Below are 24,840 nucleotides of genomic sequence, written 5' to 3'. Positions count from 1 at the left end.
TCTCCCCATCTCCGTTCTGTTGATTCCAAGTGGTACCGCTTCAGGAATGCCAATTGCAAAGGAAAGACAGGAGCTGTCGTTCTGGGAGACAATACAAGACCAGACTGGAGGATGTCTAACTATCGGAGAGTCACCTTCAAACAAGTTCCACCTCAGCAGGAAACAAACCCAAAATGTATAACCATACCTTTCTTGAGACAATTGTGCAGCTGTTGCATAACTATTATAGGCTTTAATAAAAAAGGCACCTTGTTTTAAATAAGAATACCACGATACAGCTCCACAATAAAAATCAGTTCGACTTTAAAGGATTATTTCATAGGTGGTAATTATTCTCTCCTACTTTTCTCCAATTCTATACTCTTTCAAAAGCTAACCAGGAAGTCTCAAAGTGCGGTGCAGCTATAAACTGCTTCCCCACTTCTACTCTAACCTGTATCGCTTCACTCCTAAGGTTTTGTTCCTGTAGTTTTAGTACATTTAAAAGGTGGCCAAAACATCTGTCAACTTGTTTTCTTAAAGTTCTACCTTTCTGTAGTTTGCAAGCGTGCCTTTCATGTAGGCAAGAGCAGAAGTGGGGAAGCAATTTAAAGCAGCACCGTCGCCGTGCAGCTTCCTGTTTTATAAGAAAAGATAGGAGAAAAATGACAGACAAGTGAATAAATCATGAGCGAATCAAGCAGATCACACACACAGACACAAGTGAACCGGTTTTGCTCTAGAAATGAACTAAGAGCCAAGCCATGTCTTGTTCTGTCCGTCTTCTTGTTGCTTCACAAGGATACCATGAATAACTCCTCTTATTAGCTACAGAAGGCCAGGCCAGGGCTGTGTAATAGTAGCATCATTGTGCTCTCTTATCTCCTTCTGAAGCTGCCTAGTAGGCATGAAGGCCACTCACACACAGCGTAGGAATCGAGTCCCGAGCGCTGAATGGAAAGAAACATCCGTAACTGTCCAAACAATAGCAATGGCCTTAGACTCCCTAAAGGAAACCTTCTACATTATATCTTTGGCATTTTGCTGACGAAAGGTCTGGATTAGGCATGCTGCATGGAAAATAATATAATGCCCTAAAAAAATAAAATGGTCTACTGCATAAAGGCTGGGAATGCTCCAACATCTATTCAATGAGTCTTAATACCAGTAAACCTGCTACAAAGCAGTCAAATACCAGCCACTCCCAACCTTTTCCTACATAATGCAAGAAGGTATTCGTATGTATCAATATGTTCAGACAGAACAGCCATAAACTTACTTTCTTAGAAAATTCTGATCTACAGTTACACAGTAGACCTTTTCTTATAAATAAATAAAAAAAAACTGGGAGGAGTAACCCCCCCCCAATATTTGCCACCAGTATCAACTCTGTTTTATCCAAACCCCTGTTTATTTACTTCTTGCTGGTTCCCCGGAGCGGTTGGGATAAAGAGGGTTTTATTCTCTGGTATATCCCGAAAGAAGTCTTGGTTTAACGCAAAAACAATTACGTCTGTAAACATTATGTGCATTCACAAAACAGGGACAAGACGCATTATAACAAAGTATGATTTACTGCAAGGCATGCAGCTTTTATACAAGACATGGCTATTGGTTAGACTTCTTCAAAGGGCGTCAGAAATCAGGTTTCAGGTAACTCGGGGTTCCCTTCTTGAACTAACTGTTCCCCCCAGCACCTGGTGGGCAGGCATACCTAGAAATGCTGTTCATACTCCAGCCAGCTTTCCAGATGGGACTTTTCCATGCTGCTTATAGCGTATTTTTAGACTGGAAATATTTTGATATGTTGTAGTGGTTGCTAGCCTGGTTGCTAAGCAACATGATGGCACGTCTGTACCCCAATACAATAAACACTGAATAAATTAATATTGGACGCTGAACCAAGTGTCTGGAGAAGGTCTTCTGGGGTCAACAGCACCCTTTTGTCCTTATTTCTTTTCTTGTAATGGCAATTTAATACAGGATTCCTCAGAAATGTTTGCACGGCAAACCAACTGCCATTTTGACTGTCAAGCTTTTTGATGTCATTTGTAGAGCTGTGTAAACCTTTCACAGTCTGTCAGAAAACTTCAAGTTTTTTTTTTAATTTAAAAGGGAAATGGCTACAAAAAGTCTGTGTTGATAAGCCTCTTGTGTTTTCGCTGAGACCGTCTCTATTGTCTTGTATTTGTGGATTGGCCATGCTTGAAAACCCTTTGTAGAATTCTATATAGAGTGGACAAATGAGTTTCTGATGAAGAGGAACATAAAATAATCACACACAGATGTATGGAAATACTGTCATTTTTTTCAGTCTATTCCAATATATATATCTTTTTTTTTTTCTTTGAATCACTTTGTATATAATTTTATGTTTGTCATCATAGCCTGGAGACTTCAAAATTCAAGCTAAAGGCAGATAAGTTCCCATATTGCATTGCTTCCTTATTGAAGTCTGACTTCAAGGGCCTAAACGATAGTCCGCTGAATAGATGTATTGTGGTAACAGGAAGTGGTTTTATATGAATATGAAGTTAAGCATTCTCATTCTCAAATACACAAAATACTCCATAGTCTGGGGACCATGTCTGGATTTTCATTTATTTTTTGCCCCCTGTGAGGAAATCAATAGAACAGGCCATCAACGATCATTCGATTTGACCTTCAAGGAATCATCATACCCATTAGTACATCTTGGGTTTAATTCCTTAGAGGATTTCTGCTTTAGAGGTGACCTCTGCAATTAACAGTCTGACCACAGCTGTTCCTCCAATGTTCATTCAGTCGCCACTTTGGAGATTCCCAGCAGGCAATGCATGTCACTGTTGACTAGTTGTGCCTACTAGTGCCTAGTACTGAATTGAAATTGATACAATTTGTAATTTGTATTAAAATAAAAAAAAACACATACTTTCACTTATAGGAGGTAGAATTTATATTTTAACAGGACATGATGTAGGCTGTGCAAACAAAAAAGGGACAGTGCAGTGAAGGGTTGAACTCAAAACCAATTGGCATTTTAAAAAAAAACTGAGGAAGGGTTGAAGACGGACTGAACGAGTAAAACAAATTTTAAAAATAAATCATAAGGTAGGAGGGATTGGAAAGCCTCGTGAAAAGGTGACACAAGCAGGGAGACCCAGGCAAGTTCCTTACTTCGGTTCGGTGAATTCCACAGGGTGGCGGAGGATTTGGACAGTCTCTTGTTTATTACGGAATCCACGTGTTTAGGAAGGTTGACTGCCGACATCGAACATCTCCCTGAACCTGAGAAGAGTGTATAAACAAGAACATTCACAACTGAGGCTCTAGAAGCACTGCTGAATACGACGCTTACAGGGACTGTCTCAACACACCAGGGGCAGGAACCCTGCTTTCCATGTCCGCTCACGTTGACAGCACGCTGGAAACCATTAGCATACTTGACAATATGCTCTTGATAATGATGCACACTCACGAATGTGCTCATTCCAGGGCTATTTAATTATTAAAGACCATACTCCACCACCCACCAGCACCACAATCCACCACCATTCACCCAAGAGCAGAAACACACGATTCCAGTGAAAGAGAACCAGTTAGGAAACAATATGTTGCTTATTGAAAACAAATACTCTTAAACGAAACACAAACACCAACCTGGGATTGCTGCTTTAATACAAATATGACTTAACCCTTTCAGTCCTGACAGGACCTCAAGGTCCTGCCTTACCTTAGAGCCATATGTTTAATACATGCCATCGGAAATCACGTTGGAACCTCACAGGACTCCTAGTTCCTAGTCTGAGGTCGTGTAAAAATATATGTACAAAATATATTCTGTCCTTCTCTCATGTATACTCAATAAAGGAGTTCCTTCTTCAGCTCCACAAAAATAATTCAGGACAGCAAGAATATGTTTCATCCATTTTCCTGCATCTTGCCAAGTCTGTATTGTTCTTGGGAATACCTTATACTTCCCATAAAGTCATAACTCAATTATAAAAAAACACACACAGTACATACACACGCACTACAAGAACCTGTGACTGAAAAGTCACCTACTCCAGGAACACAACAGAAAGGTTTGTAGTGGTGATATACTGACACCTTGTGGCATTCTAATGAAATAGCCAGACTGAAACACCAGTAGAATTGGAAAAATACCTCTGAACCCCCCCCCCCCCCCTTCCGTAAAACACAAAAGAAAAGAAAAGTAAAGACCAAAACTCCCAAAAACTCATCAACAAGAGTATTTCATCTTCAAAACAGCTTAAAAACTCGGTACCTTGACATCGCTGCATGGTTTTCAAGCACATGAAATTTTGTAATAGAAAGCTGTTCCTGTTTTACATAATGTTTTAATGCTTCGATGACATAATGTTTAACTGGATATTGTGTGTGTGTGTGTGAGAGAGAGAGAGAGAGAGAGAGAGAGAGAGAGAGAGAGAGAGAGAGAGAGAGAGAGAGAGAGAGAGAGAGAGAGAGAGAGAGAGAGAGAGAGAGAGAGAGAGAGAGAGAGAGAGAGAGAGAGAGAGAGAGAGAGAGAGAGAGAGCTGTTGATGTTCTAGACCAAATTTTACTTTATATTTACTCTCGACGACTTTAAAATAAAAGGTAAGAAAATGTAATACAATTAAAAATAAAACAGCAAGTGCAAAAAGCGTTAGTATCTCTTTAAGGTAAGTATTATTTTTGATAGGTCACTTCTGACTCAACGGTTATTTTACTAAACAAACATATAAATCGCACACCTTTCTCCCACACATAATTTGCACTGGTTTATGCAGTGGGTCTTGTCGACACTGGCAATTGAGTTTAATATAACAATCGCTCACTTAGGTACATATCCAGAAGTTGACACAAAAGGTGTTTAAGGCTGTATTATTAATTTAAGGTAGTATTGAGAGTGGATGTTTTAGCTTGATGAAGCTGAATGATGCATCTTAAGCTATGACAAAGTAGTGAGGATATAGGTAGCGTACAGTAAGCAATAGTGCTCCAACAGCAATATTATGGCAATTTAACCTACCCAAAAACAGAACACACTAACTGGCTATTGAGTCTTCCAATCTTCTCTTCAGTGCAAAAGTTGCATAGGTTGAATTGGTGTTTAATTAGTCAACAAAAGCACATTGTAAAAAAACCAGCATGATAAAAATGATTCAGTGTTACTAATATCAAGGCAGGAAAACCACCAGCTGCCATGCAAATACAAAAGCACCCCCAGCCACCACACCCAAACTCCAAACACAAAAGAAATATTTCCCTGTTTCACACAACATGCAGCAAGACTTGAGCATTAAAATGAACAGCACTGCGTTTGCCAAAGTCTCAACACCTAGCTCTTTTAAGCTTAAAAGAGTAGGTCATTCTTCATGGCATTTCATTTCAAGATTACAGGCGGTCTATTAAATCAGTTTAAAGACCGACCCTGAAATAACGACAGTCCTGAGCGTTTACCAAAGAGGACACACACACACGCTTCCACCACCTTGGAAACACAATGAAGCCAGCTTAACGATAATAGTATTCGGATGCCGTTCCCAGGTCTTGTTAAATCCAAATACTTCCCTATAGTCCACAAAGCCGAGGCAGGAGAGAGAATGGGTTTTGCTACGGACTGCTCCTTGTGAACTCTGCCTCCTGTTCCATGTCATCAGCTCACCTTCTCTCTGTGTGTTTTGATTCAGACCTCCAGCCCAAGACCATCTCTGCCGACGGATTTCTGCCCAGGTTTTCTTTGTCGATCTCTGAATTGCAGCTTCATACCGCTCCTAGAGGAGAAAGCAGCACAGGCACTTGTATTAGACAAGCGAACGAGCTGGAGACCACATTTATAGAGCAACTTAAACCACAACATTTAAAACATAAAATAGTGTGTACTGCCACAATGCAGGGATGGATACAAGACTCTTATTGCATAGCAGTTTCACCCACTCCACTTTTTACTATGAGCTTGATTAGCCACAGAGTATAGGTAACAAGCTCAGGTATGTCTTATTAAACTCACTGTAAAACCAGGAATGAGAGTTCCATCCCTGCAATGGGCTGCATTGATTCCCTATGATGCGTTTTATAAATTTTCCTTAGGGATACTTGATCACAGTGAGTAATACACATTGGTACATAAAATGACTTGCAACAGGGAGATGCATATTTTATATATTACATGCCTGGTATTTACCAATCAAAAAAATATTGTATGAGCGCTCATTTCAGCGAGTGGCATTTGCCAAGCAATGTAGATCCGTTTGCAAGATGCATCTGTGTATCCTGCATCTCCAAGGGTTTAAAAAAAAAAAAAAAAAGATTGCCATTGTGCCATGTGAACGGCCATGCATGGTTGCAAGCAACCCATCAATAACAGGCTCGAAGTGAGGAAATGTACAGAGCACAGCACCTGGCCGGTGGAAGTGACAGTTCCTGGGGAAGCGTGGTGGCAGTCAAGACTTGTGTAAAAGGAAACTGCTTCCTGCATTGCCCTACATCCCAAATAAGCTTTCTGTACTGTCGTCCTGTACAGCATCACTCAGATTTAAAAGTATAATTTGGGTTGGTTTATCATTTAGAATTCACAATTCTCTCAAATCAATAAGTAACCAAAATCTGGAAGCAGTGGTTCTCTCCTGAGGCCTACCTTGTTTTTCTCCAGTTTCTGCCTCTGCCTCTCCTCCAGTGCTGCCCGTCGTTTCTCTGCCTTCACCCTCTGCTCCTCCAGCTTCTTCCTCCGGTCCTCCAGCAGTTTCTCCCTCAGGTGCTTGGCTTTCTCCTCCTTCTCCAGCCACTGGGCCTTCTTGGCAGCTGCAAGAGAATCGAGAAACGTTAAGGTCTGGATTTCTTTCTCGCCATTGTAATGAACTATCCATAACTTAACTCGATCCGAATTCTACAGTGAAGCTAGAAGAAACACCGAAGGCGGCAGTGCCTGAAACGTCGGCCTACTTGACTTGTAGTTTTACTTTGTAACTAGAATGTATTCTTTAGAAGGCGTTAGCAATGCAAAGATTCAGAAACAGTAACAGCCCAAAGCTACTGTTAGGACTATGATTCTCCTGCCTAAATATGAACTGTATTTAAAAAAAAATACATTTATTTTATTTTGAAACTAAAAAATCTTGTAAATGTTCCTCTTTCTCTGTGTGAGTCGAATGTGCAATGTGGGTGTTCTGCTTGCACAGCTTTGTTGAATTAAAAACACACATTAAGCATTTTTTTTTTCATTTCTTCCACCCAAATGATTTGTAATAGTTTTGGTGACCAATTATTGGTTATTCTACAAACAGAACAGGCACGATAATTACAAAAAATAACAATGCTGTTATGGGAACAGACAGCCAGCCCACAACATATTCCTTTCAGACACTATTTGAATGTATATTTTTCATTGACAAATATGTCTGTAATTCTCTTGCAGGTGATTTATTTAGCTGCATGTATTAATTGTTATTATTTTATTTATTTATTTATTTTTTTAAACACAAGCGGTGACCGACACATCTTCCAATCTGATCAATAATGGACAGTACTGGAAATGGTTGCATCATAACCTTTGTCCCCATTTGTTCAGACTGCTTGGGGCCAGGGCTGCTGGGAGATCACATGATTAACCAACCACACTTAGGATTCCAACTACCATGACGTCCTGCAGCTACTCAGAGCTCCTTGCACTGTAGGCCACAGTGATACAGCCCAGGCTTGGTCTTATCCAAATGTAGCATATACTAATGGGGGACTTATTCTGGAACAGTGCAGACATTTTAGCCCCATAGAAGAGTACATTTTATGAGCATTTCTGTTTGATACAAGTCAGCAACTCCCCTTTGTCCACTTTCACCAGGGTCTCCACTTTAACAGATTTAATGCCGTGGGTTTGGAGCCATCTGTGCAACCGCTGCCATCTCCAGGACCCCTTATGAAGAAACTGTTTCCTAGACAGGCTTCCTGCTTTTGTTGCTTCTTGGATCTCTCTCTTAATTCCCAAGAACAATGCATTTCCAGTTGTCAATAGAACTGGAGATGTGCGGTCAGATAGAAGCCAGATGTGCTACAAAAGCACCCCAAAAATTAAATTTTTTATCCAGGGATACCAACATTTTGTCTTTGTTTTTACACCTACAAGGTACATTTTTATAATTAGTATTTTTGAGGCTTTTGAGTTAGAACAAAGGGGTATATTTTCAGCCATCTAAGATGGTTCAACATCATTGCTGCTTTTTATTTTAGAGCAGTACTGAGCAACTTCAAAACCTTCTTGCCTCTTCCATGTTAGTTAGTAAACAGCCTGCAGACATTTTCTTCTTTGATGAATTTTTTTAACAGTGCCCCAGGCTAAGATGATCAGTGACAAGGAGAAATTAACTTTCAATATTCAGAATTTAGTTAAAATCAAGAAAAATTGTGTTGGCAAGCAGCAAGAAGCCCCGCCTTCTACAGCCTTTTATTGGCCCACAGCACCGACCAATAAGAAGGAAGAACATGCTGAGCAATTTGAAAAAATAAAATCTGGTTAAGACTTCCCACACTGTCTAAATTTAGTATGGTTTGTGGTTCAGGCTTCACGTTTGACACTCCCAGGCCACAGATATAAAATTAGGAGTCACTGCTATTGCTGTTGGTAAACAAAAGTGAAGAGGCCAAGGAAGATTCTGTCTACTCCTGTCTTTAAAATCTAATGAAACCAAGACTGGCTTCCCCTAATTGTCTTAGTGGGTAGTTAACTGTGAACATGTTCCTAGAAAGGCAGCTATGTCTGTTGTGGCACAAAATAAGAAACGCCTTTACTGTCAATACACCAGGAGACAAAAATCCTGATAACATGAAGTGTGTGGTAACCTGAATCCTGGTTTTGTGCGTTGCTGGCATGAGAGGGAAACCTGCAAATGATTTAAGCATGTTTTACTGCTTTCATTTCCAGTCTGTTGCTAAAGATACGGCATGTTGTCTTAGCATGTCTTCAGGGTATTCCTCAACTGCTGTGTTTACAGGTTATCGCAAAACGGAACCGCCAAAAAGGAACACTGTGCCTTTAAGGTTTTTTCTCCTTTTTTTCCTTACTGGGAAGAACTGTGGTGCCAATCTGGTGGAGATACGGAAGGTATGCATGCATGCATGCAATGCAATGCAATGCAATGTGTAGACTGAAACAGATGGAGATAACAGTGAACTAACAACGAACTGATCTGAACAAGAAAATTGACTTTTCAGGCCAAGTGTTTCCAATTTCCCTTTGGTTCTGTTAAATGGCAGGGGAGGTAAAAAGCTTTACGGTCGACAGATGTAGCCATCTGTTTATTGATCAGCTGTAATGAGTGCTTTAACCCTCTTTCCATCAGGAGTTAGGAGTTTGAAAGGGTGGCAGTTTAAATACACACAATATCTTCAATTTGGGGTAACTCTTGTAGCATCCCCTGGAAAACATTTTACTCTGGGGGCAAATGCAATTTGGATTATTAACGATAGCAACATTGCTGCTTTTTGATACAGTGATACTTGAGTCGCTCTCAAATGTAAGAAGAAACTGTTCAATGCCTTGAGTACCTTAGTGCGCTACCTTTAAAACGCATTGACTGGGTTTAATAGAGAAAGGAGAGCTGAACGGACATTTTAAAACAAGAAATTCTGAATAAGTCCTCCTATTCAAAAAGGACCAAAAACAGAACAAAATATGAGATCCTAACAAAAATACACACCAAAACAACAAGTGCACAATGGTCAAAAGAGGAAATGGTACTGAAGTAGGAAGAAATTGATTAAACACACACACACACACACAACACAACACAACACAAACTCACACACACATCACGGATGTAAACTTCTACCATCAATTTACTAGAAATCATAAAACCACCACCACGGATTTGAACAATGACATTTTAAACAGATTTTGCTGCTTACCTTTACTCAAGTTACGGCTTTCTGAGGAACGAAAAGAAATACAAAGAGATTCTATCATTCATGCAACTTGAGGTACTGTGTGGCCGCCACCACCACAGATGCATTTCAGGTAAGCTGTGATATTATACTCAATGTTTTATATCTTTGTGTTTTTGTTGTATGTTTAGCAGAGTTGCCAACACATGAAGAAAAACAAATTGACAAGAAACTGATAATTCAGTAACCATCTTTTCTTAACCCACTCAGTGCCACTGTTCTCATTTGATGACAGGCTTTTTTTTTTTAACTGGCATCATCTACTTGTTCTTTGAATTTTCTTTTTAAATTATATTGTTATGATAACTTACTCTAATTCTGTTAACCGCAAAAGTCTAAAAGTAACTCAAATATAGTCATTCGGATGCTTTTATGTTGCCTCAATATAAAATAGCAAAATGAAGCCTAAAAATAACACATTTGTTGGTGTTTTCCTACCCACAGTGATGTTAAAGTGTAAAGTGTCTGTCATTTTACACTTTAAAATGCATCAAAATTACATAAATAAAGCTTGTGTTCTGATTTTTAATTTATTTATTTTAAATAAAATTTGGTACTTAAATGGGTAATGACCACATTGTTGTTTTTGGTAAGGCAAATTTTAATTTATGTACCACTATGTAAAACTAGAATAAAACACTGCATCTGAAAATAGCAATTCAGTTGAAAAATACTTGAATGACATGAATATGCATAGAGGCATGTGATTGACACCCCCACCATACAGAAATTAGACTTTCCACAGAAAACCAATGCAAGCATATACACCAGTGCTTAAAGAGTTAATAGTCCAATTGCCCAAATCAGAGGTACATTTTTAAAAACAGGCACTCCGTCATGCTCTCTCACTCCTCCACCAGGAGGCTTTCATCCTTGACATTCCCTTGCCCTGTCTTTCATGAGCCTACACTTGAAACCTGGTCCCTGGAATCCTTACCCAGATACTTGGCTCTCTCCTCTCGACGCTCCTTTGCCAGTTTCTGTCTCTCTTCTGCTTTCACTCCATCTGCACAGAGGGAAAAACTAAAAAAGTCAGCATTCACAAGCAAACTCCAGTTCAATGAACTACATTAAAAAGTGTATCGCATTTAAGTCACTGTTGATATTTATATAATAAAAGCACAATAGAACACAACACACCACTTGTCATAAATCCTAATTTACTTTCTCAGATTGACAAGATCGGACCAGCTAGTCACTGAAACAATAAAAATCAGATAACCCAAGCTTTACAACAATGCAATTCTTTGACAGCCTAGTAACCGTGCTGAAACTTATAGTCTTGCGTGCCATTTACAGGATCTCCCTATTTGTTTAGTAATGCTTTAGAAGCCCAAACCCAGCACGCAGACAGACAGAGAGTGGACAGGCTGACTATAAAATCCCTTTGCATCGCTGCAGCGGACAAAATGGACACCAAACAGCAGGGGTTGCTATCTTGGCTCTAGTTGTAACCTGTATGGTTCATTATTAAGTGCTCAGTCTGGCCACGTTTTGTCTGGAGGTAACTGTACAAGACAAACACCGAGAATAAAAAAAAAAAATAAAAAACATTATTTTCACAGGACACAGACAACACTTCTTGATAGAAGGCGTCCTTGAATTTGATTAAGGACCCAGTTAAAGATGAGATATTTTAAAATGACAAAAATAATTCAGTGTTTATCACAGGTGGAAGACCAGGTATCAAGGAAATGTTTTAGGTCAAAACGTTCCCTCTAATCCTAAAAAGTGAAACAGTGTTTTGTTACTCTGATACTGCAGTAATTCTGTGTACTGATACCCTTTCAATTCCATTATGCAATCATCCTTGAACTAAACACTCCTCTGATGATGTAACTCCAATAGAAAGGCTGCTATCTTTATTCCTGGGATACTGTAAACTTTGCTCTGTTGCTGTGTATTATGAATGCACCAACAAAACAGTAAGAATGTGCAGAATATCTTACAGTATGGAGAATTTAGATTGCTAGACAAAGAGCTGTCCAACATTGGTACATAACATTGTACAATAAACCATTTCAGTAATGCTTACTTTAATTGGCTAATTACATAGATAAGTACATAGATAGACTACATATTACTTAATGTGGATGCACACTCTATAACAACATAATCTGTCTGCTAAAATTCACCGATTAGCACACACACACACACACACACACACAGCTATCCTAAATACACCAAATCACAAACTGTGTGCTCCCAACTCTGCATCATCTCTGAATCTCTGGACTGTCGTTTCAGTAACGCCAGCAAAACCAAAATATGAATTTAAGCTGTAACTGCAGAACACAAAAGCAAAGGCTGTGCAAATCATAACAATGGGACTCTGTGGGGTTTAATCACAGAGCGAGGGCAGCCTGAGGAGAGAAAGAGAGACTCTGCAGAAGGCATACGGACTAATCAGCCAACAAAACAAGACCTTCATGAACTGCAACAAACGCACTCCTGATTCAAGCAGAGTCATAAGGAGATAGAGCAACCGCATTCTCAAGCTGGCAAAGCTTATTTGTTTCAGTTAGCATACATTTGAAGGGTTAACTGAATATTTGATGAGATCACGTAATCTTAATTACTTAACATTAAAATGACAATTTTGGTACAATTGGATGTCAAATGTATTAATTATTGTAGGAAAGAAATGTCACAGATGGGTTGTCTATCCTTACTGTATACCTTTTTCTTCTTTTTTCTTTAGAATAGTTTAATGAAACAAAATACTAAAAAGATGTCATATTTTGTAAACGCAAACCAAAAAACAGAATTGGTGCTGAAGTTAGGGACCATAGTTTCGTCAAACTGTGATTCATTCAAGTATCAATGCATCCCTAAAAACCATACTGTCCCAGTAAATATAAGCAACATATTCAGCTCTTGTGAGCTTCAGGTTTCTGCAAAACTTATAAAGCTAGGCGGCTTCAAGATCCTCTATACCAATACCTTCGACCTGAAGTAAATTCTGGTTTCCATGGAGACTGTTTTTATTCTTCTTACCACCAGAATTCACCTACTCACTGTATTTCTGGACAGTGCTTCAGAGAATGAATTTCACACTGGTGAGTAAACTACGTCAATGACAACAAAGGCCTAGGTCTGAGAACCTCCCAGTTACAGAGTGCCTTCCCTAACTGCTAGGCCATCTGTCTGATTTAGAGAGAGAAGAGAGTGTAAAATTTAATTAAAACATTAAATATTCTTGGGGCTCCCGAGTGGCGCATCCAGTTAAGGCGCTCCACGTGAGTGCAGGATGCGCTCTATAGCCTGCAAGTCGCGAGTTCGAATCCAGGCTATTCCTTTGCCGATCGAGGACGGGAGCTCCCAAGGGGCGGCGCACAATTGGCCGAGCATCGCCCGGGGGGAGGGAGGGTTAGGTTGGTCAGGGTGTCCTCGGCTCACCGTGCACCAGCGACCCCTGTAGTCTGGCCGGGCGCCTTCAGGCTTGCCTGTAAGCTGCCCAAGAGCTGCGTTGTCCTCAGACGCTGTAGCTCTTGGGTGGCTGCATGGTGAGTCTGCAGTGCGAAAAAAAGCGGTCGGCTTGACGGCACACGCTCCGGAGGACAGCGTGTGTTCATCTTCACCCTCCCGAGTCAGCGCAGGGGTGGTAGCGGTGAGCCGACTGTAATAAAATAATTGGCCATTCCAAATTGGGAGAAAATAATAAAAAATAATTGGCAACGACTAAATTTATAAAAAATAAATAAATAAATAAATAAATAAATAAATAAATAAATAAATAAATAAAAAACAATAAATATTCTTTAATAAAAAACATGCTCACCCCTTGACTCATTAAGAAACTGGATTCTGCCTGTTCTTTGCCTCCTACACCGTGGAAGATTAAGAGTTTTTTGACACAGTGATCTTCTCATTTACGTCCTATTTTAGCTTTCATTTAAACATGATTAAAATGGCCATTGCACTGCCATTTTGATCCAACCAAGTGTTTTCAAATACAGCGGTTGTGTCACGCCAAATCGAATATTAATTAATCCTGGTACAAAAGACAATAGGACAAATCTATACAATACTGAGATTTTAAATAAGGATACCTAGGTATTGTTTTCCAGGAACTGAAAGGAACTTAAAAATCAGACAGACCAATCCCAGCCAACAACTTCTGACCTGTTGCTAGGCAACTGGAACCAGAAAAGGGTTGTTTTGAAGGGGAAAATATCCACTTAATTGATTGGTTGCTTACAACAGTGGAGGGCTGCACTACAATATCCCCAGTAAAAGTACAAGTGATTGGCCTAAGTTACCCACCCACATCCCTCTAAAATCCCTTTTGATGTTAATGTAAGGTTTACTGCCATGTTTTTGTTATATAATATTGTATCTGAACATTTCTGGTTGTCAGTTATACTTAGAGATTTTATAATCCTCTAATCCTCTCTATGAAAATGGATATTTCAATAAATGTTTCATAAGGTTTTTGTTTTTTTTTTTTAGCTGTAAGAGACTACACTGTCTTTGAAGCATAAACAAGACAAACTATGTTTTAATTGATGTTCATGCAACTTGATACATCTGAATGAGCTGAAATTCATTCAAAATGGCTGTATCTAAAAAATAAAACACAATAAATAATAAGTATTCCAATTTTGTTGGTGACTGACCTTTAGTTGGAAAACCTGCACAATTGCCGTTAGCTGCTGCGGATTAGTTACTATGGTTTCTCTGACGAATCCAGTTTAATAACAAAATTACATAAATAAGACAACTAGAATATAAAAAGAACATCATAGAAACGTTTTAAGCGAGAGTGCTGTATTTTGGAAGTACTATCTTGTGCTCAGTGGACTTTTCCAGCACATGGTGCATGGGCTTGGATAGAGGTTGTTTCTAACAATACAGAGTTATATCAGAGGCCTTACCACTGACATGTGCAAAGACACGCAGACTCCTTTTACTAATGAAAGGCAGATAAGGAAAACAGCACAGGGGAAATCTGAATCTCGCCTGCTTTAAAGTGACAAATCGGAAGATATCCCTGAAAGCCTGTTCACCAATTATGGAAATATGCATATATTGCATTACTTAAAATCAACTTAGCACCTGTCTAAAACTCAGTTTGAGCTGAAAGCTGCAAAACTCACCCTGCATGTGTTTACTGCTCGTTTTTTGTTTAATGTATGTGGAGTGTGGTTGCATTGATGGATATGGTTTTAATCTTGACACATTTGCTTGTGAGTTTTTTAAACACCTGCTTCAGCTTTGAAAGTCATGGGCAGGTCAATATTGACAACTGATGATAATCTGTTCTCCATTGTCTAGGTTGCATACAAGATTAATTAATTGATGTATTGGTATGATACTGTGGCACACACCCTAAACCAAACCAAATAGAGTTTTACTTTCCATTCCACACAAGTCACGTATAGAAATACATTTGACTAAACCGTCACTTGAACACGTATTGCTAAATCAATTGTTGCTGCCTATAATAGACGACCAATATCTCAGTGTTTCACACAGCCCCTTTTGTGCAAGGTGGAGAAATACCAACAGTATTATGAGGCTACTAGACTCGCACATTCCTGCAAAGTGCTGTGTGCAATACTGAAAAACTGGCGTTCGTTTGATTAAAAGCTCCCCTGAGGTGATCTGGCTGTTCTGGCAGAGAAGTGGCAGATTGCTCCTGCAGACAGATGAGTAATGCATCAAGGAGCCTGTAACTTTAATTCCAGCACAGTAATAAATGGTACCTTAGCTGTAGCTACCCATTGGAAAAATAATGATACTTCACATTTTCAGGGTAATCAGGAAATAGGATATCAGTGCAGCCAAGCTGTTAAGTCAATGACTGAGGGCCTTGCCAGTGTATGAACCAACTGAAATGACCCCAGGAAGCACAAGCAGTAAAGGGGTTCACAGTCGGAAACAACTGAAAGATCTAAAGAGCTGGCCTTGTGTTGCTTCCCTGTGTTTTGTTGCAAAATCAATGAAGGTCACAATACATGTTTCTTGAAATCCCTCAGACTGTAGTGCATACGAACTGGTCTGCCAGTGAAGAGAAATTGACTCATTTTATAGCTGGTGAAGAAAAGATGAGGGTGGGTACCTTGCTTGGGTCGAGGGCTGACTCCCGGTGTGGAGGGGGAGGGGCCCGGTGTGGAGGGGGAGGGGCCCGGTGTGGAGGGGGAGGGGCCCGGTGTGGAGGGGGATTGGTCACTTTTGGTTTGGCTCTTCTCCTCTTCTTTGGGTTTTACTTCAGGAGCTGAAGAAAGAAAAAAAATAAAAACACACATGGTGAAATCTGCTGTTGCAACTGCAAATATGAAACTTTCCACTGTCAAATCAACAGCTGGGGAGACAGAGAGACACAGCATAGAAATCCTGAACCACACCAGGCCACACCACAACAGCCACTAATACAATCCCAGACAGCCGGCAGGCTGCTGACGTTGAAAAGATGAAGGAGTGCAGGCTCATTTAACACAGTACTCATAGGAGGGGCAGTAAAAGGTTTTGAAATCCTGACCACCATAACATTTTAAAATTAAAATTCCCATTTCTAGTAAGCTTTCTTAACTTTGAAACGTTAAGGTGTAATGCTATAAAACAGCCCTCTTCCCCATGTTGGTTCCCAGGTTTTGAAGTCCCCCAGTAAAGTAAATGGACAATCACTCATTATACAGTATTATTCTCCTGGTTAGACTGAAGAAGAATAGAACAGAATGGTGTTAAGTGGAGTTCTAACTGGAAAGAGACTCTGTTTAGAAATAAATCAAGGGGCACGAAGGACGTCTATAGTTTAGTCCCTTTACAGACTTTCTACAGTGAAGAGAATGTATTAATAATGTAAGATTATATAATGCGACTCAAGAAATCCTGTCAGTCCTATCATCCTCTGCACTGCGGATCCACAAACCTGAAACAGCACATTATCTAAGACAAAAAGCAAGAGAAAGTCCTGCGCTTTGATTTGCTTTTATCAAACATGTTTGTTTTTAGTTGAGAACAGCTCTTGAACCTTTCAGATTAAAGCCCTCTCTCTAGTCCCCGAGCTGGATGACTGAAACTGTAACGCTCAGCAGAATAATACTGGAAGTAAATCATTTTAAAATGCCTCAAACAATCCTTTTAAGAGCTTTCTGCATTCGAACCACCTTACAATCCGTTTGCAGAAACGGCGCCAGTTCTTTGAGGTTTACCCTTATACGTAAATGCAGCACAGCCTGTGGGAAGCTTTATAAAACCCATACCTACACAAAAAAAGGTACATCTTATGTACTATAACCTAAAGCCCAGTTTAAACTACAGGGGTATCAGTATGCTAGTACACTTACTGTAATACACTTTACAGATTCCAGCACTTTTTGTATATTGCTTCTGTGGCTTAATACTATTAAAAGTCTGCTATCCGGTAATTGCAATGGGAATGGATAGCTACTTGTTACTCAGATTTTTGGACACACCACCAGACTGTTCTATTTTGGACTGCAAGCAAGATGACATCATACTAGCCCGTAACTGAACCACAGAAACCAAGTCCCCATCTAAAAAGCAATTCCTAACAGTAATTCGAAGCATTCTCCCCGCTTCTCACTGTACACCGGAGGACAGGGACTCTCAACCTTCATTTAGCATGCCTGCTATTGCTTACTTTCGAGGATTACATCTGCAGCATCCCAAAGCCATGTTCAATGGGACATGAATACAGAATTTCCTATTTACCACAATCTTCCTAAATGAAACCCTCTGTGCTCAGTAAAGAGAAAGCAGACTTGGTTCAGAGTTCACATTCCACAAAGGTAACACAAATATAAGCAACTGCAGAAAACCTGCTGCATGAATGCACAACTAGAGGAATCTTCGAGTCACAGAGCGCACATGGGGAGGAGGACGATGTTAGTCTGTAGCATCTACATGCTTCCTCTTCAGTGACAATGGCACAAAGCAAAAGGCCAGCAAACCTTCCCCCTTCCCCTCTCTGTTGTTGTTGTTGTTGTTGTACTTGACTATATTCGCAAGCCAAGACCTTGCCCCCATGCTAGGGAGAGGAGCTAAAGCTTCTTGAAGAGGATTTAACCAGCCTCAAGGTCACAGCTGTCTCTGGCTCCTCTCTGGCTGTGCTAGCTACTTCTAGGTCACCAGTCCTCACACTCATGGGAGGTCCTCATATCCTCAGTCTTGAACTAAATCAATCTATAGGTTACAGATGTGTATAAGATCAGACTATACAAGGTATATTCTGCAAGAGGTCACCATGCTCACCCTAGACAGATACGATCAATACATATTGAATGTTGAAACAGTCAAAACTCAAGCCTACATCAAATCACTTTCAAAGGCATTTTTGTTTTATTTGGTCCACATCGCAAATGAATGTGCAAGTGAATAACATATTTAACATACACTAATGAGAAGTTAAGATGTACGATTCAGCAAAGCATTAATTAGATAAATGTTTCCATTACTGCATCCCACACACTGAATACTGTCACTCCTTGAACAATAAAATATTAACTGTTGCTGTGTAGTTTTATCAAGTGTCTTGTCTGGCTCTTCAACAGTTAAAACTGGAACACTTTCTCCATAGACTGCATACAGGAGAAGTTAGAAAATGAGGTGGATTTAAACGTATGCAAATACAATCTGAGAAATCTCATTTTTCCCTCGAGTGCAGATGATAATTGCAGTCTTCTGGCAGGAGTAAAACGCGGCTATGTAAAAATAGCAACTGTATCTTTGTCAAGGCAGGGAAACTAGTAAGTAGGTCTGGATGCAACAGTAGCCTGCTCTCCTGAAACGCTCCAGAGGTTTTTGCTAAGTCGCTCTAAATTTCTAGGACATCAAACAAACCAACCCACACAGGCCTGCCACTCCCAGCAGAAGGCGCTGGGGCTTTAAGAGAATGAACAACAGCTGTGGAACGACTTCTCCTTTCTGTATGAAATATAAATGCGCAAAAAAAAAAAAAAAAAGGAGAGAGAGAGAGAGGCAAACCGAGTTCCTGCATGAAAAAATAATGGTCTACTAGGATTCATGTCCTGGGCATGGTATAATAACTGCCAAGTAAAATACTAGTTTACTTCAAGCCTACCCAACAATGCTGCACTTGTAGCCATATAGGAAAGGCTACTTTTACAATGACAATGCACCCACCCTGCCAGAATTGTGCGCAGAATGGTTTTAGGAGCTTGACTTCAGGCATCTTCTAAGAAGCAATCACTGGCTCTTAATCCAGTCGTGCATGCTTGGAATCAACTTGAACGATGCAGCCGTCATCACAATCCTGTGTCTACCTCTCTGCATCAATTGCATGAAATATCAATGGAATAAGATGCCATGGAATGGAATAAGATCTCTCGAGACGCCTCCCAGCACCACATGAAGGGTGGGGAGCATGAGGGTGGGGTGTTCATTCTGCTGGGTAGATGCCAGTTTGCATTTGCTAGCTGACTGCGTAAGACTTGTGCACCGTTTACACAGCCCTCTATACAGTTCATTATTATTTATAAAAAGACTCTTCCAAAGGAGGCATTTCAAAATGGTACAAGGGATTTTTATTTATTCAATAGTTCACTTGAGTGGCATTTTTCTCATGCGTTACAGTGCTACATGTATTGCAGGGATAGAAATAAGATAGCATAGCAGTTTGACCCATTCCTGGTTTTACTACATGTAATAAGCGTGTTGCCTACACAATGGCGCTAGTCAAGCACATATTAAAAACCTGGAATGGGCGAGACTGCTATGCAACTGGAGTCTTATTTACACCCCTGAACTGGTTGCCAGCATATGAATAAGCCCTCACCAATCCAGGTGTACAAATAAAATACCTTTTAAAATAGGTGTTCAGCTCCTTCCTGTTGACTCATGGAATGACACAATCTGATCACATAGCACTCCAAAGTGGAACATTATGCAATATCCGCTCTCCTAATTATTGCTTCAGGACTAACAAGAAAAGTAAGGGAACAAAACTGCTGTCAATTCCAGGGCCTGTGAAAACAGAACTAGGAATAGAGCTTGCCAAAAAAAAAAAAAAAAAAAAAAAAAACAACACACTGTACAGTCCCAACACTGAATTTACCCAATTAGTTAAATTACACATTTTATCAGTGACTACTTTACTGCTACATAATCTAAAGGCAGTAACATTCAGCAGGCTGTTTCTCTCCTGTCAGCGAAGTATTCGACTCTATCCTGCTCTCCATGCAAGTATCCCACAGGGATCAGCCTGACGTGAGAGAGACTGCGACTGACTAGGCATAAATAATGAAAGCAACTGGAGCTCTGATAAAAGAGACCGGAACATTCTCAAGTGCTTCAAAGCAGCACCTTGCACATGAACAGGTTCACCATGACGTTCTGAAGAAGCTCTATAAATTAACCCTGTTGTATGTACAGGAGCAGTAAGCAACCAAGACAGGGAATATTCAGCAGTCAGCGCTGCTTTGAGAACACCTTACTATTCAACAGCAAGTGCAAAAAAAAAGGCATAGGCTTTTCACAGAAGCCTTCCAACACTACTAAAAACATTCATTTTAGGTAAAGATGTTGACATTAAAAAAGCATGCCATGCTTTATAATAAGTTGACCATTTCTCTTATGGTAAACTATATATTTGTGCATGCACTTTGGGAGGACAGTTCTCCTGCTACCCCCCTGCTATGCATATTAACTAACTGGTTCTCACAGGTAGTAAATATCTCTGGCATCAAAACAACTTTCAGACTTGGCGTCCCTGCTGAGGAAGCGAGATGAATCTCTGTGTAGGCTGGGTTAGGCAGCTGCACCGCCCAGCAATCCTCTCTGAAAAGCATTGTCGTACTCATAGGGTTTGGTATTCGAGCCACACCAGGGGAACGCGCCTGTCTGTTTCATCCACCGTGTTGGAATTCCCCATGGAGTCCAGACCTGCAGCAGTGTTCCTCTGAGCTTCAAGAGAACGAATCTAGGTCAGTTCCACAAGAACCACTGGAATGCAACCAGCTGACCAGGATAGCAACAACGTTCCTTGGCACCCTGTCAACTCCATTAGCAGAATACCCAACAGGACTCAACGAACCAAAGTTAAAGTATGTACTAAACAAGCCGGGTGACAATTCCAACCCAGCTGGCGACCAGAGGTGTGTTGGGAATTGGAACAAATAATGATTAGCCTCGCTGCTTCAGTAGTTTAAACTGCAGGTTTGTCTTTCCCCAGAGAGTGCAGGCTCTCTGTCTGTTACTGCTACAAAACCGCAATTATATTAAAATGTATCATAGAAATCTTAAAATACCCCCAATAATAACACCCAATATTTCTACATAAAAACAAATAGCAATTTTATTTGCAGATCCTCATTTTGGGAAGTTTAAGGACATGCTTGCTGGTTTGTATTGTGGTCACTAGTTCCATTAGATCTTTATCACCAAACTGCAAGACGAGGCGCGTCTAATTTGCAACCCACACCCCTGGATAGAGACTGGCAAGATCAGGGTGCTTCCAGGCTGAAACTCATCTGATAATCAGACACCAGAGGAAACAATGATGAGATCATGGACACCCCCTGAAGCTGGAAACTCAACCCCCAACCACGGGGCTCATGTTGCACATGCACCAGCTCGCTTTGCACTGACTCACCTTGGCTGATTACGCACTGTGAGCGCATGAATAAATGACTGAATACATGCACAATGAGGTTGGAATTGGGTTAGGCTGTAGACTGTATTGACTTGTAAACCCACTAACAGTAAGGAGTCAAAGATTTTACCTTGACCTTTGAACTTTACACAGCGATTTCGTATGACACACGCCACGCAGAAAAACAGCTACCTGTTTACAATACACATTATGAAACAGGTCACAATACTATTCACTGTGTACATGTGGACAGAACAGATTGATCAAGTTAGAAAACAGATAAAAACGATAAGAAACTACGGGGTCGATTTGATACTCTGGGATATAAATGTTAATACAATACCGGGAGATCTCTGGATTGCCTTAACCTTAACAGAAGTGCATTTTTCATATAGATTACGGTATGTCATTATTACCACGGGTTATATTGTATGTTTTTCTTCAATACACTTTAGGCAAGAGTAAAACAGACTTCGCAACTTTTTTATATTCTTAAAACATCGATAAAATAAGCTCAAAGCAGCTTAATCCGATAGAGCTCCATTGACTCAATAGAAAATCTTCTCCCAAGCTCTCTATATATCCCATAACCCTTTGCGCGCAGCGTGACAGCGGTCCCCATAGAGAATCAGTGGAGTTAAGTATCTTGGTGTAATACATAATATCTTTGATGCAAGTCAGTGTATCAATATAAACCAGTTTACATGTGGACAGGTGCATCACAACAGTATCGGTCTTGTACTGGTGTTGAAAAGTGAGTTAGGACAGAAAGTGTTATCTTGTCTGTATATTCTAAACCGAGAGTCATTTTACCATTATCGTTCCGATACAAGTGTGAACAGGGAGAATATAGAGAGAGGTTACCCATAAAAACTGGGTATGATCCTTTAGAATACACCTAGATAAAAATCAGGTGGCCCATCATGGATTATTGTATGGAGCAAAGAATGTATTTTCTCATTGTTCCAACTAAACTTCACGGCAGACAACCGCAGTACTGGTATTGCATAGCCAGGTTTACATGCACATACAATAGAGCCGATTTTCCTGACGGATCTGTGACAGAAATTAAAGTGAAAATGGAGCAAGAGTTTAATGAGCACAGACTCGGCTCCCTTTAATCCATCAAATGGCTTTATTAAAATCAGAATTTATAAACTAAGCTGGGGCTGGCACTGCTTCCAGCATCACAATACAGAAGAGCTATCAGGATGAGTGTTTCAATCATGCTTTTAAATGTCTCCTTCCACAGAACAGGAAAAGCCAAAGATAATCAGGGTGGAATAAAAGACTGAAGGGCTGGCCTCAGTGTGTGGATCTGGTGACTAATTAAATATTAAAAGCCGATATTACAGCTATTGAAGAGATATGCTTTTGCAGAGAATGGCTTGCTGAATGTTACTTATTGGTGTTCCAGGACTGCATGAATGCTTCTTAACTGAAATTGGGAAATGCATTATGAGTTAAGAATAATGACCTAGTAATAAAAGATCAGACCAGTGGATCAAAGTACTGCCTTTAGGTCTATTTCAGTCCCACATAGCTAAACACAATAGGTAAATTACAATTACATTGGAAAGAGGCTGGTTTAATAACTATATCAACCCCCCAGTCACAATTATTTATTTAGGCCTCATTTTTAGAAATTTGAAAACAGTTTGTGTATTGATTTCAAGAAGTATTGATTTCAAGAAGTTGCCCTGCCAAAACTTTGGAAAAAAAGAAAATTAATTAAAAAAAAAAAAAACATATGCATTATCAAATAGATCCACAGATAGGAAACTTAACGTGGTACAATTATGCACGGAGTGACTGAGGGAATAATTCGAATCGACTGGAGTTTAAAATCATTAGAACTCATTCCATTGAATTCTACAGTAACTTGAATCTTTTTACATTGTTTAGCAACTTCCATTGGAAATGTAACAGAAACCACAGCCATGTTCTGCATGTCACTAAAAAGACACAATCACTCATTAGCTCATTTAACACATGCAAGTTCATGATGGACTGGAATGGCAATAAGGCAATAAAAAAGGCTTTAAGTAATGAGAGGCATCTCGTTTGGTAAGCGAAAGAGGGACACAGGGAGTGATGTGAAAAACCTAAAGCACAGCTTTAAGGTCACTTAATTAACCTCTGCCTTGAAAAAGAGGGTGATGTCATTGCTGTCTGGCCATGTGTTACAGGGAGCTCAGCCCTGCTGAACTCAGTCTGTAAACATTACAGCAGTCCAAAGGCTGTTTCGATAAGACTGACGAGAAAAATAAATAAATAATAAAATTACAAAAACCTACAAAACTCTGGCCCCTGCCAACTGATCAGCTGCACTTCCTCCGCAGCCTCCGTCTGTTCCAACCAATAAATTCAACTTCTCCAATAAATTATTCATACGGGTTTTTCGACTGTGTCTGTCCAAGGGAAATAAAGCATGATGATTTACATTTCTAAAGGAGTTTTCAGAGGAATGCTGGAAGTTTAAATAAAAAAACAGAAGACTTGAATTTGTATTTTAAATTGTATCCTTTAACCAACGGCAAACCATACTTACACTTCTGTAGCCCCTTCAATGTATTCATAATCTGTAAACACTAGCGTGCACACCTTCATTTCGAAGTGCCTCCAGTCATGCTTCTTTCATGTTTCTACCACTCTAACACTGGTTAATGAACAGTAGCAGTGGCCTGAACCTGACTCCAATTATCACCCCCTCCAGAAAAGCAATGCCTCAGGCCTCGGCATGCTTTGCACTGCACTGACTGCAGACACCAATTCCAAAAATCTCCAGTTACCACCTTGTCAGTCTGCAGTCTTCCATTTAGGCAATAAAGACCTACTGTCAAGGAACAGCAGCAATCCAATGAATGCACTGCCAATATAACTGGATTAACCAACCGCTAACCCTCCAATGGGTGGTAAAACAGACCTTACATAAAAGGTAAAATATGCCTCTCCGTGCTGCTAATAGAAGCCTGGGAAATGCAATGCAGCCAGTCTGTAATTAACACGCTCTTTCAAGCTCGTTCATTGTTTGAAAATTTCTATATACTGTATAAATGGGTAAATATACTTACTTTTAACGTTTCCAAAAGTGCCAATAAAAACGCTTTGCTGTTCTATTTCAACTGAAAATACTGTCCTGTTTCGCCTTGTTAATTTATGTGCAAGATTGTTTTTTGTTACATAAGTTTAGAACTTGAGTTTTACTCAAAAGAAGTTACCAAGTTTTGTTAAAAAAAAAGTTAGTTTGAAGGAAAGCATGCATCATATTGTGTTTGCAGTCCGTTCAAATATCTCAACTGTTTAAGACAGACTTAAAATGTACTGTAATTGTCACTATTAAAAGCACACTTAAAATCTAGGAGAAT

The 24,840-nt window shown here is 39.9% G+C and overlaps 1 protein-coding gene across 11 annotated transcripts in view; it reads right to left on the bottom strand.

Moving 5' to 3' along the window:
* LOC117414001 (MAP7 domain-containing protein 1-like) overlaps nucleotides 1-24,840 on the bottom strand; it is a 52,286-nt gene that overhangs the window by 15,206 nt on the left and 12,240 nt on the right. For 7 of the 11 annotated variants that reach the window (XM_058999371.1, XM_058999372.1, XM_058999374.1 and 4 more), the window contains exons 2-7: nucleotides 15,959-16,114; nucleotides 10,832-10,900; nucleotides 9,859-9,879; nucleotides 6,599-6,762; nucleotides 5,627-5,735; nucleotides 3,136-3,246 (exon numbers count right to left, since the gene is read on the bottom strand). In XM_058999371.1, the coding sequence (XP_058855354.1) occupies nucleotides 3,136-3,246; nucleotides 5,627-5,735; nucleotides 6,599-6,762; nucleotides 9,859-9,879; nucleotides 10,832-10,900; nucleotides 15,959-16,114 (630 nt within the window). The remainder of the gene's footprint in view (nucleotides 1-3,135; nucleotides 3,247-5,626; nucleotides 5,736-6,598; nucleotides 6,763-9,858; nucleotides 9,880-10,831; nucleotides 10,901-15,958; nucleotides 16,115-24,840) is intronic. The other 4 variants (XM_058999380.1, XM_058999381.1, XM_058999375.1 and 1 more) reach the window with 3 other exon arrangements.

Source organism: Acipenser ruthenus, chromosome 25, assembly GCF_902713425.1.
Source record: "Acipenser ruthenus chromosome 25, fAciRut3.2 maternal haplotype, whole genome shotgun sequence".
Taxonomy (NCBI): Eukaryota; Metazoa; Chordata; class Actinopteri; order Acipenseriformes; family Acipenseridae; genus Acipenser; species Acipenser ruthenus.
Note: the sequence above shows the minus strand (reverse complement) of the source record. Positions and strands in the feature narration are given on the sequence as shown.